This window comes from Bombyx mori, chromosome 22, assembly GCF_030269925.1.
Source record: "Bombyx mori chromosome 22, ASM3026992v2".
NCBI lineage: Eukaryota > Metazoa > Arthropoda > Insecta > Lepidoptera > Bombycidae > Bombyx > Bombyx mori.
Window position 1 is genome coordinate 9,412,121 of NC_085128.1, and position 15,646 is coordinate 9,427,766.

At 33.2% G+C, this 15,646-nt stretch overlaps 2 protein-coding genes across 3 annotated transcripts in view; both read left to right on the plus strand.

Annotated features, from left to right (window-relative positions):
* Window positions 1–23: 23 nt before the first annotated feature.
* Window positions 24–15,646, plus strand: part of LOC101738360 (uncharacterized) — a 41,697-nt gene continuing 26,074 nt past the window's right edge. Inside the window, exons 1-2 of one of the 2 annotated variants that reach the window (XM_038019105.2) lie at window positions 24–652; window positions 7,171–7,222. In XM_038019105.2, coding sequence (XP_037875033.1) covers window positions 7,196–7,222 — 27 coding nt within the window. In that variant the 5' untranslated portion in view covers window positions 24–652; window positions 7,171–7,195. Of the gene's footprint in view, window positions 653–4,080; window positions 4,284–7,170; window positions 7,223–15,646 lie in introns of those variants that run through there. The other variant, XM_062674960.1, reaches the window with a different exon arrangement.
* On the plus strand, window positions 7,691–9,785 carry LOC110386194 (uncharacterized). Its single transcript, XM_021351765.3, has 3 exons — window positions 7,691–7,818; window positions 8,502–8,537; window positions 8,970–9,785. The coding sequence occupies exons 1-3, from the start codon at window positions 7,762–7,764 to the stop codon at window positions 9,714–9,716; spliced, it is 840 nt and encodes a 279-aa protein (XP_021207440.1). The 5' UTR covers window positions 7,691–7,761; the 3' UTR covers window positions 9,717–9,785.

The window sequence follows — 15,646 nt, forward strand, 5'->3', positions numbered from 1 at the left end:
AACACTTTTCGAAGAACACACAAACCAGTTAGCAGTAATCCGTGTGCAGTTAAAAATGCTTTCCCAATTCAAGAGATTCAAAAATCGTTTGGCCAAACCAATGTCATAAAATGTTGTTATATTATGGTGTTCTAAATTTTTATGCAATGCGTATTCAATGTAACTCTAATTCTATCCTCAGTTATTTGTATCAATAGTTTTCAATAAGCATTTAACAGAGGAATGGACAACAGTTACGTTTGATTCACAAAAAAATTCCCAACCTTTGTATTTATGAATGAATCCTTGCAAAATTGCGGAGAACTATCAGTGGGTGCTTTTGGCGGGAAACCGTAACGCAACCAGTCGTAGCAAAGTCAGCGCGTGCGCAACACGCGCTACTCACTAAATATTTTACATTCAATGCGATCGCGAACTCGAAGTTTTGTCTCCTAGTATTTAAAACTTTTACCAATTTATTTAAATGGAAGTATTGAGGACGCAACTCGTTTCCATTGTAACGATTCTCTTTAACATGGTGTGAATGTACTTTGTTTGTTTACAAAAGGAGTGTTAGTTCTACTTTCTATAACTTCAAAAACAAAAGTCGGTGAATAAAATTAAAAAATAATAGGTCTTTATTTTTAGACTTGAACAAAGTCAGGCTCTAGAAGTAAGTTCATCACGTACATTTAAAGAAATATCTAACACTTCTAAACTTAAAAATAATCTACATATAGCATTAACTTGACCTATGCAAATTAAAATACATGATAAATTAAATAGCAGATCCGATCAAACGGGCAAACGGGAGTGGCCAAAATGCACTTTTACATTTGAGCGATATCAAGTTGCTTAATACTTTTGAAATAAAAGAACACTAACATAAAATCTAACATGCGCTGGTACACTAGCAATGATTAAAAAAATGAATAAGTAATTGTGAAGACTATGTAAGAATATTTACATCACGAATAGCCATGGTGTTAAGCTTACTGACTTTTTTTTATAACCCTTGTAGGCAGACGAGTATATGGCCCACTTGATGGTGAGTGATTACCAATGGGGCATGGGGAATGCCAGGGGCAGAGCCAAGCCGCTGCCTACCGTATAACCGACTTGCGCGTCTAAATTACTAACCCAAATTACATCTAAACCTCCGACAAGAGAACACATAATTCTCCCTAATTTTTCCTTATTCTGCTAGTCCCAACACTAATCCTATTGATTTTAAATTAACTGACATTCATTGTATAATCTGTAATTAAATGACATAGCGCCTAATTTAGTCCTTTGTATTGCGAACACCATCATTAATCACAGAATAATGTAATTCAAATGCCAAAACGAATGTTGTTTTCATTGAATGAGATTAGAATTTTTTGTAAGTTGTTATTTAAGTAATGTGTAATTAGACGTACCTAGACTAACTCCAACTAAATTGTTAAACGATTTTTACCGCGTTCTCCCGAAAATAACAATCAAAGGATTTTAAGAGAAGTTTGACAAAAAACTTTAATCATGAAAATATTTTCTTGTAAGCTATGAGTGAGCGATACCCTACAAATATTCTCAGTTTTTGTTTGTACTGTACTTATGCTTAGTAAAGTTTCAGAGATAAGGAGTGAAATGCTCGATTTTGATGAATAATAATAACTAAAGATATAGTGCGTCATGTGCGCACTAAGTTTCTTTTACCTTTTTTACAGTCCCCCACAACCCTATCTTATCTCTTTACTCTATAAACCTACGATTGGAGAACTTTACTCTTTCAATGTAACCATTTTAAGTTTTCGGTGAGTAAATTCAGAAAATATAGATACGTGACAGAAAGATCGAGTGTAATCTCTTTTCTAATTCTTTAAATAGGCAGGCGACCTTGCCGTTGTCTGGTATTCAGTGTTTAGCAAAGCTCATTAACTCAAAACATAAATTCAATTAACTAGCTTAAAGCATCATTGTACTTACCTCGCTTCTGTTGTAATCTACCCTGTTTATACATTTTAAGAAAATAATCTTTATAATTTTTGTTAAATAATTGTCATAGCACCGCATGTTGTTACTATAAATTATTGTCATGTACTTACTGCACGATCTGAATTAATTATAACTATTTTAATGTTCTCATTTAAGTGAATTTATGTAATTCTTTTGAGAATAAAGAATATCTTTAACCCGAAAGCATGGGTTCGAAGTATCAATTATGCTGAATCATGGTTGCATCATTCAAATTGGAACGTAAAACTACTTGATGGCAATAACAAAAGAGATGGCGGAATTAAAACGTCTCTAATTACAATAGGTTGTATATTGAGCAAATCACCAGTAATTAAGCAAATTTAATATTTTCGCGTAATTCCATCGAGAATAAGTTTTATAAAAGTCTTTAGTTGGATATAGAATACAACTTTTTTTTATTTTTTATAGCTTACATGAGTTGACGAGCTCACAGCCCACCTGGTGTTAAGTGGTTACTGGAGCCCATAGACATCTACAACGTAAATGCGCCACCCACCTTGAGATATAAGTTCTAAGGTCTCAGTATAGTTACAACGGCTGCCCTACCCTTCAAACCGAACCAACATCTGGTATTTTGACCATTCGACTATGGCCTTATAGGTGATCACCTCGTTATCGGATATGCGAAACTTTAAATCAACTTATTAACCTTAGAATGCTTATAAGAAACTGGTGGTAGGACCTCTTGTGAGTCCGTGCGGGTAGGTACCACCGCCCTGCCTATTTCTACCGTGAAGCAATAATGCGTTTCGGCTTGAAGGGTGGGGCAGCTGTTGTAACTATACTTGAGACCTTAGAACTTATATCTCAAGGTGGGTGGCGCATTTACGTCGTAGATGTCTATGGGCTCCAGTAACCACTTAACACCAGGTGGGCTATGAGCTCGTCCACCCATATAGCAACAAAAAAAAAAAAACGTAAGCGATCTACATATTATTATTATGTTTAAAATTTTCATTTGTTACGTTTTCACTGATTGTTCGGTCCGTTGCTTCCACATTAAACAGACTAAGAAATTAAGTAACCACTTTTAATTCAAAGGAATACTTCCGTTAATCTAAAAGTGTGTTCATTACTTTAGAATAGCATTACGAACTATGAATAATTTGGAATTATATTAAAATTTGCAAAGGTTCAAGCCTTCGTCTGGTGTAGTGGTAAGGGACATGGTCACTACACAAGGGGGTCGCGGGTTCGAATCCCGCCAAGGGAAGATATTTGTATGATAAATATAAATGTCTTTTCCAGGGTTATGGATGTATATTAAATATATGTATGTGTATAATAAAAATCTTACATTTATATCCGTTATCTGGTACCTGTAACACAAGCTCTTTACGAACTTATCACGGGACAAGTTAACGTGGCATGATTGTTAATAAATATTTATTTATTTATTTATTATATTATTCGTATAAATCAAAGACCTATGAAACTTACACTAATAATAAATTTAGACGAATGCAATTAATATATTTATAATAAAATATCTGTGACCTCTCGCTCTGAATGACATCATTGCATTTAGTTGCCGCACTAGTCAACATGTTTTTGTAGCAAAAAAATTCTACTGTTTATCGAGATTCGAGTTTCTTTCTAAAAGGATAAATTCTTAATGAATAACATCATCATTTCACACGTGCTATAATATTATACTGTTTTTATTTTATTTTATTAAATCTAGAAGCTTATAAATACTCAAATACTGTTTATGTTAGTTGAAAATCAATGATACGACATAAAACAGATATTATTGCTTTAATTTTTTTTGGTTTTTCTTTTTTTAATATAACTAATATTCGGATGGAAGTACTTGCTTTTATTTCGATGACCTAAAATATTTTGCATCAACTTCCATCTAAAAATATTTAAATAACCATCTCATTTGTTCATCTTCAGTACACAGAGTCTAAGTGATACAATTAATCTATGATCAACATTAATACAGCATAACTGAAATCAATAGCAAATGGCAAACCACAACTATAGTATCTTACGCAAAATATCGAATAGCTCATTTGTATTTCCGGTATTGTAGGTTACTTAAACACCGTATTACGATTTTAATTATAACTAGAGGTCCCGCAGTAGTCGAAATTCGACTATAATTAATTGGAATTGTAAGTTTGTTCACTATTATGATTGTATTTTCAACGCCAATACTGCACTATAGAAAAATATTAATAAAGACTAACAATATTTAATCTATTCTCAATTAGACAACAGACGTCAGAACAAAAGTTTGACAATAAATAGTATGCCTGCGTGTGTGCGTCAAATACACGGTATGTAGTGTGCGTAATGTTTTCTTTATTGATTTAATGTATCCTTTATGCATTATTTAAAAAAAAACATTAGCTTTGTGCACTTCTTCTCTATATTCTGTATAATTGTGGAAAATTTCACATTCCTCCGTCCGCGCAATTTTCGTAAAAAGGGATACAAAGTTTTTGCTTCACGTATTAATATATAGATAGTATTAACGTTTTCGAAATTGAATTATAAAAGAATAAAATTCTGCTTAATACTAACATTTTAACAATATAATACACGGGTACCAACCTAAGTTATTGATTAGCCCGTGTGCCAATTCCTTAACGATCCCGCTAATTATGTAACACCATGTAATTTACATAAACATTTCCCTTTGGTGCTGGATAGATATGGTAGCATTATTACGGACCGCTGTCGATCACGTTCCTTTCCTGAATCATTATAAAATACCTATTTGTTATGCGTGGAACGCGACCATTTTCACTATCGTTCAATGTCCCATTGTACTAACACTTTCTATAGTAAGTCCAGTCTGGACATGCGGAATATCAAAATAAATATTCATTCCGTTGTGTGTGAATGTGATGTCAGTGTTATAAAATTGTGTTAATCTATTGCGATGGCTTTTGTTTTAGTCGTCTACTTTCACGAACATTTTCAATTATTTCTTTTAAATATACAGGTAGAGGGTAAAGCCAAAAATTTTTTCTCGAAAAGTACATTTCTTCCATCGGTGTAGGCAGGAACTCAAGCAATATTCTTTCCACTTTTTAAGTTTATAGCTCCACCGGTTTAGGTTGTGGGCTTGCAATCCGGCACGAATGACTTCCACAGTGACGGAATTAAAGATCGTGCAATAAAATCAAAATTTATAAATTTGCGTAACTTATCGTTGTGGGTGCTACGTTGTGCTTTATTCCGACGGGACAAAGTCGTGCGCTCCGATTCAGTGTAACTATTAATCAAATGCAATTGAAATTTCAATATTTTAAGTGCATGAGCCCCAATGACTTGTTGTTGTCTGAAATAAAATAAATCATTTATTCATTCACTCAAATCATTTATTCATTGATTCATTCAATAACCACTTTACAGCGGGCTGATCGCGAACTCCTCTGTCTTGAACCAATAAATGTTAATCACAGTATTACAATTATAACAATTTTGAAACGCATTTCAAATTCGGAATAAAACACTATTCATAAATTATAACAAGCTATAAATTAACTTTTATATTAAACGTGAATTAATGTAGAACACGTTTTCATGAAACATAGTCGGAACGCCTACCTAGCCAATTTATAATTTGCTGAAGCATTAGACTGTCAACAATTGACGTTTCAATGTCACAAAATGATGAAGGTAACATGCATGACACATGGTTATCACACGATCCATAATATCGCGCGTATTTAAAATAAAGCTAAAAAAACTCCTACTCGACTTACCTAGCACTTACCTAGGTATATCAGTAGTCCTATTCTCCAAGGTATAAAATTCATGCGGCCAATTAGTAATTGCATTTTAAAATCTATATCCTTGCAATGTAAAATGTAAAACGATAGATTAATAATAATAAACAAAGCAGTAAATATGTATGTAAATACCTCAATGCTTCAATTAGCTAATTGTCATTTAGAAGGAAAAATAAATATAACATAGTTCTATTGGTATTTTAAGAATGAAAAACAAAATTAGCAGAAGTAGACTCTGAATTAGAACTACTGAAGGAAACTGAAGAAAATTAAACATTTCTCGGAAAGGAAATTAGTAATAAAGATTCTTACGTAATATAAAAAAAATAGGGGGCTGCGTCTTTTATTACAGAGTAATGATTATTTCAGAGCAAAGTGTAAAGTTAAAGCAAATATTTAATATAACCTAAATTGTGCTTAATTAATTAATACCCCCTAACTAACCCTAACAAGAGCAATAAAAAAAAACTGGTTTTATGGACTGTTTGACGGGAAGGCGAGGAATGAAATTATGTGTATTGTTTTATTTCGTTAATTTAGTGTTTCTTCAGGTTTGAATGAGTAATAACAGTGGTTAGCTGTTTATCATCTGTGAAAGTGCACAAATGTGGGAAAATCAACCAAACCTTCTCGGTTTCTTCCAAGAAAACAACTGAAACAATTTCAGTAAACAGCCACCATTTTGTTGACACTTTATTTTATCCCATCTCATCTGGTTTCATTTAATTTCATTCCAATTGATTATAGTTTCAAATTAATTATCCTCGTCTCACTTCTCTTCATATAGCAGAATATGTATTTGTATTTAATAGTTGAAGATTTTTATAAACTCGACACTGGCAACAATGACCGCAGGAAGCCAATTGCCATACTTAAAAAAAGGAGAAGAAGAACTGGTATAATAGTGTTAAATGCCAAAATCACGGAATACTTAAAAAAATTTTTAATACCAAATGAAGTACTCTCAATCAGCTCTGTGCTAGCACGTTGATTAATCAATTTTTTTCAAGAAAAATCGCGTTTTAATAGTTATGTTTGGCACGTAATATTACATGTCATACCACTGGTTTCCTGTATGGTGGTAACCACTCACCAAGAACATTGACGAGCGCCCACACATAATTGATCATAAATAACCTTGTCGAATCAACAGCAATTGATCACGCACCAAATTAAAATTATTTTCCTTAGAACATATCACTATGATTGTAACAACGAACTGATTTGATTGTAAATCGGATTCAACAAATTCATTATTTTTTTGTATCTATCAGCAACTCTATTTTAATTGCTATGCTAACGTTGTGATTCGTTAAGTACATACCTACTCGTAATTTGCTAAGTTATATCATTAATACAGACTCAGTTCACAGCGTTATTTTAAATTAGTTCAAATTTTTAATATTACAATTTTCTTTCGCAGATAATCCCTAAGTTTGTGATGAAAAATGCTTAGACAAGAACTTCTAGTGTTGGTGAGTACCTAATTCGGATAGAAATTGGATTTTTACAGCTTTCCAAACATGTTTTTGATGTCTAGATGAACATGGCTTTGTCTCATGTATTAACATTTTCGGTACCCAAAATATAGGGGAAAATCTTGGCTTAGAGCCGTTGAATTTTCCTATTATATTTATTTATAAGTTACCAACAAAATAAAAACCAAATACTATTTATAACATTTCCTGATTAACAATACAAAATTGTTGAACATTCGAATACAAAATTTCTCTTAAGAATTAAATTTAAAATTTAGAAACACTACGACAATATATGCAATGAGTTATTGACAAAAAAAAAAAGTTTTATTACGTACAGCAAAAATAACACAAAAATTTAACTATCAAACTAGGTGTGTTTGAGAAGTAAAAGCAATTTGTTATCGGTACTGAAACCTTTTCAATTTATCCGCCCATTAATGCTCAATGAACCGGATAGTTAAAACATTATACATCGCATTGACTTCCTCCTCGTTGCTTGTTCGTTTCTTTCATGTACGTGACGTAATACTAACATGAATTTCACTTTTTTATGTTTAGTCATCGTTTTGTACTTTTGCGGCACCCACTCGGTGAGTTGCATTAAGCAATAACAAAGACAGGACAAAAGAGATCTACGCAAATATTGCTAATCAGTTTTTCAAAGATAAACGAACGGGCGGCTTATGAACGCGTTGGACTAATACGCGCACCGGTGTTATAATATAATAAAATACGAACTGTTTGATTATTTTTAAAACTGAAAATGAACTTATTATAAAAATGAAATAGTTTAGGATTATTTAGAATTAATAGTTAGGATTTACTGGTGGTAGGACGTCTTGTGAGTCCGCGCGGGTAGGTACCACCACTCTGCCTATTTCTGCCGTGAAGCAGTAATGCCGTGAAGTAGTAATGCGTTGAAGAGTGGGGTAACCGTTGTAACTATACTGAGACCTTAGAACTTATAACTCAAGGTGGATGGCGCATTTACGTTGTAGATTTCTATGGGCTCTAGTAACCACTTAACACCAGGTAGGCTGTGAGCTCATCCACCCATCTAAGCAATAAAATAAAATAAAAAGTTTAGATTATTATTTTGAGAGAAAACAGAACTATCTATCTAGATCCTCATGCCGGCGAAAACTAGACTTCTTTACGTGCTTATTTAAATGAATTGCTGTAAAGATACATGTGCTTAATGAACTTTAGGAGCTTTTGTTTGAGGTAAATAATTGTTTTTTGACTTATATTTAAACAATGCTTAATCTTTCAGCACTACAATAAAGACGTTGTTTGCATTAAAGATCAGGTATTTTCTTTTTAATTTATTTTTCTCAAATTATTCTTCATCTCGCCTCAATTATTCTTCAAACAGAATGTAAATCAAATCTTAATGTAATAGATTCAACCCCGGAAATTTTATACTAATTAATATTAATATGCCATCTTAGTACTTACATAAAATTTCATGTATTTACAATTCAATATATGTATAAGTACATCACATCGGTCGTTATGAAACTATAGACACCCCAATATAGGTAGACGTTGGGGGTGAAGCCCTCGTTCATTGTTATAATAGTGTACCTGTCTTTCAAACCGGAAATTGTAAATAATTGGCAACGAAAATACGCAAAATTACGGTATCTACCCGTACGCACTTAAAATACGTCCTACTATGAGTGGACAAACTAGATCACATAGTAACAAATAGCCTACAAAGCCAAACACAAAATTTCAGGGTCAAGAACCGCTTTGTAAAACCGTCGAGAGGCCAAACAGAAGACATGGAAGTGACATAAACAATAATATACCATCATACGATCCGTACATACCAAGATCAACAGCGATCGTTTACAAGTGCTCTTCATTAGAATGTAAACCGATTATAATTCGATCTTTAACTCAGTTGACTCCTAACCAAGACTTGAAGGCTTGTTTTACTCATAACGAAGAATACGTTTGCGAAACCATACGTTACGGTTATTTGAAAAACGTGGACAAAATATTGTTCTTATCGAGTATCATACGCAACAAAATGTTTTACAATGTCGATTGTTTACATTACTCAGACGGTAGGCGCGTGTGCCTTATGAAGGACGGTGCTGATTCATATTCAGAGTTAGTCGATTTTGGGACTATAGCAAGGCGAGATGCGCCCAATGTTTATTCGGAGGACGAGTTTATCTGCGAGGAAGATCGTAATAGAATTATTAACTGTGACCTTAATCTGAACGTTCCGTATCCTGGCGGTATTCGTTTGAAGAAATTCAAGTCTGTCGATGAAATAATTATGAAAACAGGTCCTTACGTTGTGTTACTGAAACCGAAATGTATGGGAGCGTGGTGCGGATACAGCGGTCGGGTGTCATTCACACGTAGAGCCTCTAAAAGATACGAGCCCCCAGGCGGGAAAACATATCGTTGTTATTATGCAAAAAATCAACAAATTTGCAAAGAATTAGACGAAAACGGACTTTTGAATTAATAATTCTAATATGTTTAATATTTAGCGGTTAGTAGCTAGTTTATTCAAATAATATCTTTGAAATTCCAAGCCTTTGATTGTTCACTCATCAAATAAATAATAGTTTAAAAAAACTAACAAAACACGCTTTTATAGAAAATCCATCTAAAAAATAGAAAATTAAGTTTTAATAAATTTTAATTAAAAATAGTGTAAGAAAAAATTATTTTATTGTAAGAAATCGTGGAGTGGACCCTTCTACTCATATATGTTCATAAAATATTTATAACTAGTGATACCATGCACCCCACGCTTTTTTTACAATAAAATATTTTTTCTTACACTATTTTTAATTCAAATTTATTAAAAATATATTTCTATTTTGTAGTTGGGTTTTCTTTAAAAGCGTATTTTGTTAGTTTTTTTAAACTATTATTTATTTTTCATTTTTAGTTGAATTTAAATTATTCATCGGTCCTTAATAAGTATACAAATTTTCTAGTTAATCAGACGTTTTGAAGGGGGTCAAAATAATGTTCAAAGATTCCGTTACATGCTAATGAAGCTAATAAAAGCTTATTAAAATACATCCATTCGAATCAACATTATTTATGAAACGATTGTCCCTATACTTCAACTGGCAACTGCAGCTACAATATAACAATGAATATGCAATACATTAACAATTTTATTGTTTTCGTACACCTCATTACAATAGAATGAAACAACCGCGCTGTGACGTCCAGTACGTATTTGGGAGTGTATATAAAAGAATGTACATATTGTAATACTTGAGTTATTATTTCTGATGACGTAACCGCTGATAGGCATAACGAGACTTGTCATAGCGCTTTCTTAATATCTCATGCAGCAGGTTGTAAGAAACTATTGTAAAATACGATTTAAATGGTAATCTAACAATTTATCAGCTGGCGCACGTGTCAAGGACTTCCAGCGTATTCTTTTATCGACGTATGAATATAATAAGACCAAAGATTTCACTTCCAAGACGTTTTTAATGAAAGGACGATTGACGACTATGTAGGTCGCCGCCATTGAGAAATGATCATTGACCAAATAACGAGGTTAAACATACGTGAACGATATTACGTTTTGAATTGTGCTGTTGGTCATTTAAATACAAATATGGGAAACAGTAGTATTGTCTCACATTATAACGAATAAATGTGATAGACGAGCTCACAGCCCACCTGATGTTAAGTGGTGACTAGAGCCCATAGACATATACTACGTAAATGCGCCACCCACCTTAAGATATAAGTCCTAAGGTCTCAAGTATAGCTACAACGGCTGCCCCACCATTCAAACCCAAACGAATTACTGCTTCACGGCAGAAATAGGCGGGGTGGTGGTACCTACCCGCGCGGACTCACAAGAGGTCCTACCATTAGTATATTATAAAGTTAATTATTTTATTATTATATTAGTAACCAGTTAATTATTTTATTATTTTCTAACTATACATTAAACTATATAGTCTCGTTTGACGCCAGGATGCGAGCACTCAGTGTCTTCATGATAGTTTTTGAGCTACAAAATATAAACTTGCTAAACATTTCATAAATTTCATAACAATGTTTCATAAGATATTATTTAAGACCTCTCTTTATTAGGTAAATATTGTACTATCAATATAGCATTTCTTTTTTAGACCGTTGTTAGAACTACTAAGGTACCCTGTATAGCTTAGATTGCATTACAAACTTCTGTATATAGATAACTATATTTATATGTATATATTCATTTTCGATTAGTTAACTTCTCTAAGCCAATCTATATTGAAAAATATTATTGAAAAATCTAAGCGTATCCGATGCCTTTATAAAGGCATCAAAAACTACAAAACAATATCAGAATTCGAGCAAGCCTCACGATAAGTTATTTCATTATTGTCCAGTCTCAAATTCACGACACTGTATTCGCAAGGCGCACGTGACATAACTGAATCTTTAGTTCCGAGCGCTATGGATATTTTCGTGTTTCACAATACAAGGTACACGTCTACATTTCCTAAAGAGTGAAAGCAGTTTAATGCACGACCAAACGCTGACTATTATAAAACAAAACAGGACTTGACCTGTAATGAAACTTGATTAAGAAGTTCATTTTCACTGGTGGTAGGAACTCTTGTGAGTCCGCGCGAGTGGGTACCACCACGCTGCCTATTTCTGCTGTGAACCAGTGATGCGTTTCGGTTTGAAGGGTAAGGCAGCCGTTGTAACTTACTTGAGACCTTAGAACTTATATCTCAAGGTGGGTGGCGTATATACGTTGTGTGTCTATGGGCTCCAGTAACTACTTAGCATCAGGTGGGCTGTGAGCTCGTCCACCCATCTAAGCAATAAAAAAAAACAGTCTGACCATAAATAATTTTACTAGAAAAATATCAGACAAGTGCGAGTAAGATTCGCGCTCGGGGGGTTCCGCGTGCTTATGCTCTTCGTACACAAAGTAATCCTCCGAAACTAATGTCTTTCTTGTATTGCACGTATGCCCAACATACACACAATACAAAGTCTTAACATTTTTTTTTCGTATGGACTTACAACACGTACCCGATGGTTTCAACTGCACTAAATTTCTAATTAAATAATGATAACACACACACACTGCCTTTCCCAGGATAAAGAGTTGCTTGTGTCAATATCTGGTCCGATATACTATGATCCGATTTGTAGATTCCTTGTTAGCGAACACACTATCATATTTATTTTAGGAGATAATACCGCTCAGCTTATAAAGTAACTTTACGAAAAATCATCCAAATCTGCCATTGTTTGGTCATTGAAGAAAATCATCCGAGTATAATTTTTTCTTCACATTATTTTTTCACAATTCACATATATTATTTATCTCCTCTTTATATATTCAGTTAGACAATAAGCAAACTAGGCTGTACGTGCAAGTTTTTTAATTATTGATCAACATTTTAACTTTTTAACATTAATTCGGTCTTTATGCTTACATAATGACCGAATTAATCTTTAATGCTCCTGAATTGTTGAGAAGTTTTAATTGAAAAAGGTTCTCATAAATTCAGGAGTATACAATATATGCAGTATTCAACTTCAATTATGGTTTGATGGGGTGTAATCTTACCCATCATCGAAAATAGAATTGTATTTATTCAGACTTTTTAGTCAGTAGGTTATGTAACGGCACAGAACGGAATCAGAAATACATTCTAAAAAAAAATACGTCCAATTTTTGAACCTCTTTATTCTTTTTTAATAGAATAATTTAAAAAAAAAAAAGTTTGTCATTCATTTGTTTAAAAGGTTCGTGTAGAATAGTAGGTAGACCTTTTTCATTATTAGAATTTAATTTAGACATTACCATAATATTACATAGACGACAAGCACTAAAACTAGTATTAGGCAGTCATAGCTATTTCTAAACTATGAACCAAAGTGACCTATACGGAACCAGTTCTGTCAACTTCAAATAATATTAAGACCAAAGGCCACGTGATTAATCAGTCGGTCATCTAAAACCAATTACATAGTACACAAAAGCTGGACGACATGTATAATTATATTCAATCAAGAGATGTCGAATTTACCCATCTATAATGATTTACAAAATAAGTGATACTTAAAATTCATGAGTAATTGCCGAACTTGCGGAGCGGAAGCTTGACTTGCTGTTACCTAGCTATTAGTTGATTTTATCAGCCCAATACTATGCATAACGTTTCTGGAGGGTAATATAAGTACCGACAAAACTAAAATTTCGGAGCGTTTTCGTAAGTTTGAAGAAATTAATTCAATGATGGAGCCCTTTGGTTAGTGGTGAGAAATGAGGAAAGAGATTCCGGTTTTAATGTTCCCTGACATTGGGTAAAATGTACCGGAGACCTATTCCAATTCTATCAAAGTTAATGGAGCAATCACTATTTGAAAACCACTAGCTAAAGCTAAGAGTAAAATATTGTGAGTTAGAAAAGTTAGAGAAAAAAAACTATAACTTTAGATTATTAAGCACTTGAAAAAAATTAAAAAAACACCGTAATTCGTTCCCAATCTGGTTTATATGCAAAATGCAACATACCAATAAAGAACAAACGCGTTTTTAGTTGCACAATATTTTAAAATTTTCTTACTACATGATATGAACAGAGGAATGCACGTTTTTGTTTATCTCAAAGTCTTGAGAAGGAAAATTTTAAATAAAAGGTGATAAAATACTTACATACAACATTTAAAGTTTAAACATCATACTAGTCTTAACCAAATACAATTATTGCTAAGTAATATGAGTAAATAAGATTTATTGGTAATTTCAATAGAATTAATTTGCTTAATATCACAATCACAATAGCATAACAAGTGCATTTCCCAGAGATTGCTCACCAAACTCGGAAGTCGATAATTGAAACGGTAGCTGCAAACAATGGAATAACTAATGAGATTGGTGTCACTAAAAAACGCTTGAAAACATTAACAATTTATAAAATGTAGAAATTGCATCGGTTTTTAGCCATTGTAAATACAATTAAAAAGATTCCCACAGTATAATCTCGCATTTTCCGATCGACATTACATTCTTTCAGACTTTTCGAATACTACACAGCTTTCGTGGTCAAGGACGATTCAAGTTTATTAAATGGGTATCGCATGGGTAGAATATTTTCCGTAAAACTCTCTAATCCAAAAAATATAAAACTGTCAATTTTTCTCATGATTGATGACGTCATTAAGCTGGAGTGCCCGATAGCCACTTAACTCCAATTAGAGATTGAGCGCGTTTAACAAACTACTCTAGACTATTTGGTTGTTACAAATAAAAATACTGATAGTATAAATATACTTAAAACAAGTTGAGTTGATTGAAAGATAATTGAACTCAGATTGATTACGGGAAGTAATAAATCAGATTTCATAATAATTGTGAAACGTACATATTATGCTGATTTGCGTTGTGTACATAACGGATTGAAATGTTTTGACTGATTAAATTTGTTTTTATTTATTTATTATTGTTAACATAGAGTAGAAAAACAATCATAATTTGCATCTGTGCTTGAACTAGGTGATAAAACCTGAATCCCAAACAACAGTGCTCCTCATACAAAGAATACAAAAGTTTTACTTCAGAAATAGCTCCTCGTACAAAGAATACAACAGCTGTACTTCAAATACACAGAAATAGAAAATTACTAGACAAAAATTTAACTGAAATTGATGGATCGCTTAAAAGTGACAATATGTGAGCTTAAAATATTACAACTTGTAATAACAAAAAATATTGAAATGAATGTATTAATGTAAATGTAATGTAATGTTAAATTAACGATATGTAATTTAGCGTGTTAGAATATTTATGCGGTGGTAGAACGTCTTGTTTGCCGCGAAGCAATCCCCTCCTCGCGTCGTTTTCCTCATGACTGAGGGTCGTGACTCCCCCGCTGCCTCAGTTTCTCCCGTACGATTTCCCTCCATCTTCTACGATCCTTAGCTTTGTGAAGGGCATTGTGGAAGTTGATGTCCAGAAAAGATCGTATTTGGTCCGACCATCTCGTAGGACTGCGTCCTCTGGGACGTTTGCCATATACCTTTCCTGTCACCATCAGCTGTTCAAGAACCGCGAAGCAATAGTTCGTTCTAATTCCGTAGCGGCATTTACGTTGTTGATGTCTATGAGGCGTGAGCTTGTCACCCGTCTAAGCAATAAATGAAAATAAAAAAAGACGTGTGGCACTCGGGGACTGCCGCGTTAAAGCTATTGCAAAGCATTTTTTATCAACTTATGCAATTACAATTAGACAATAATAATTTAATATTAAAACAATAATAAAAATAAGACCACGCTATATTTATAAGCATTAACAAAAGCAAAACATTAACTGTCCCCTTCACACTCATAAGCTAGACCGCGTGAGAGAGAGATGGGCAGACTTTTCATGATGCTCATGCAGTGCGACGTCACGC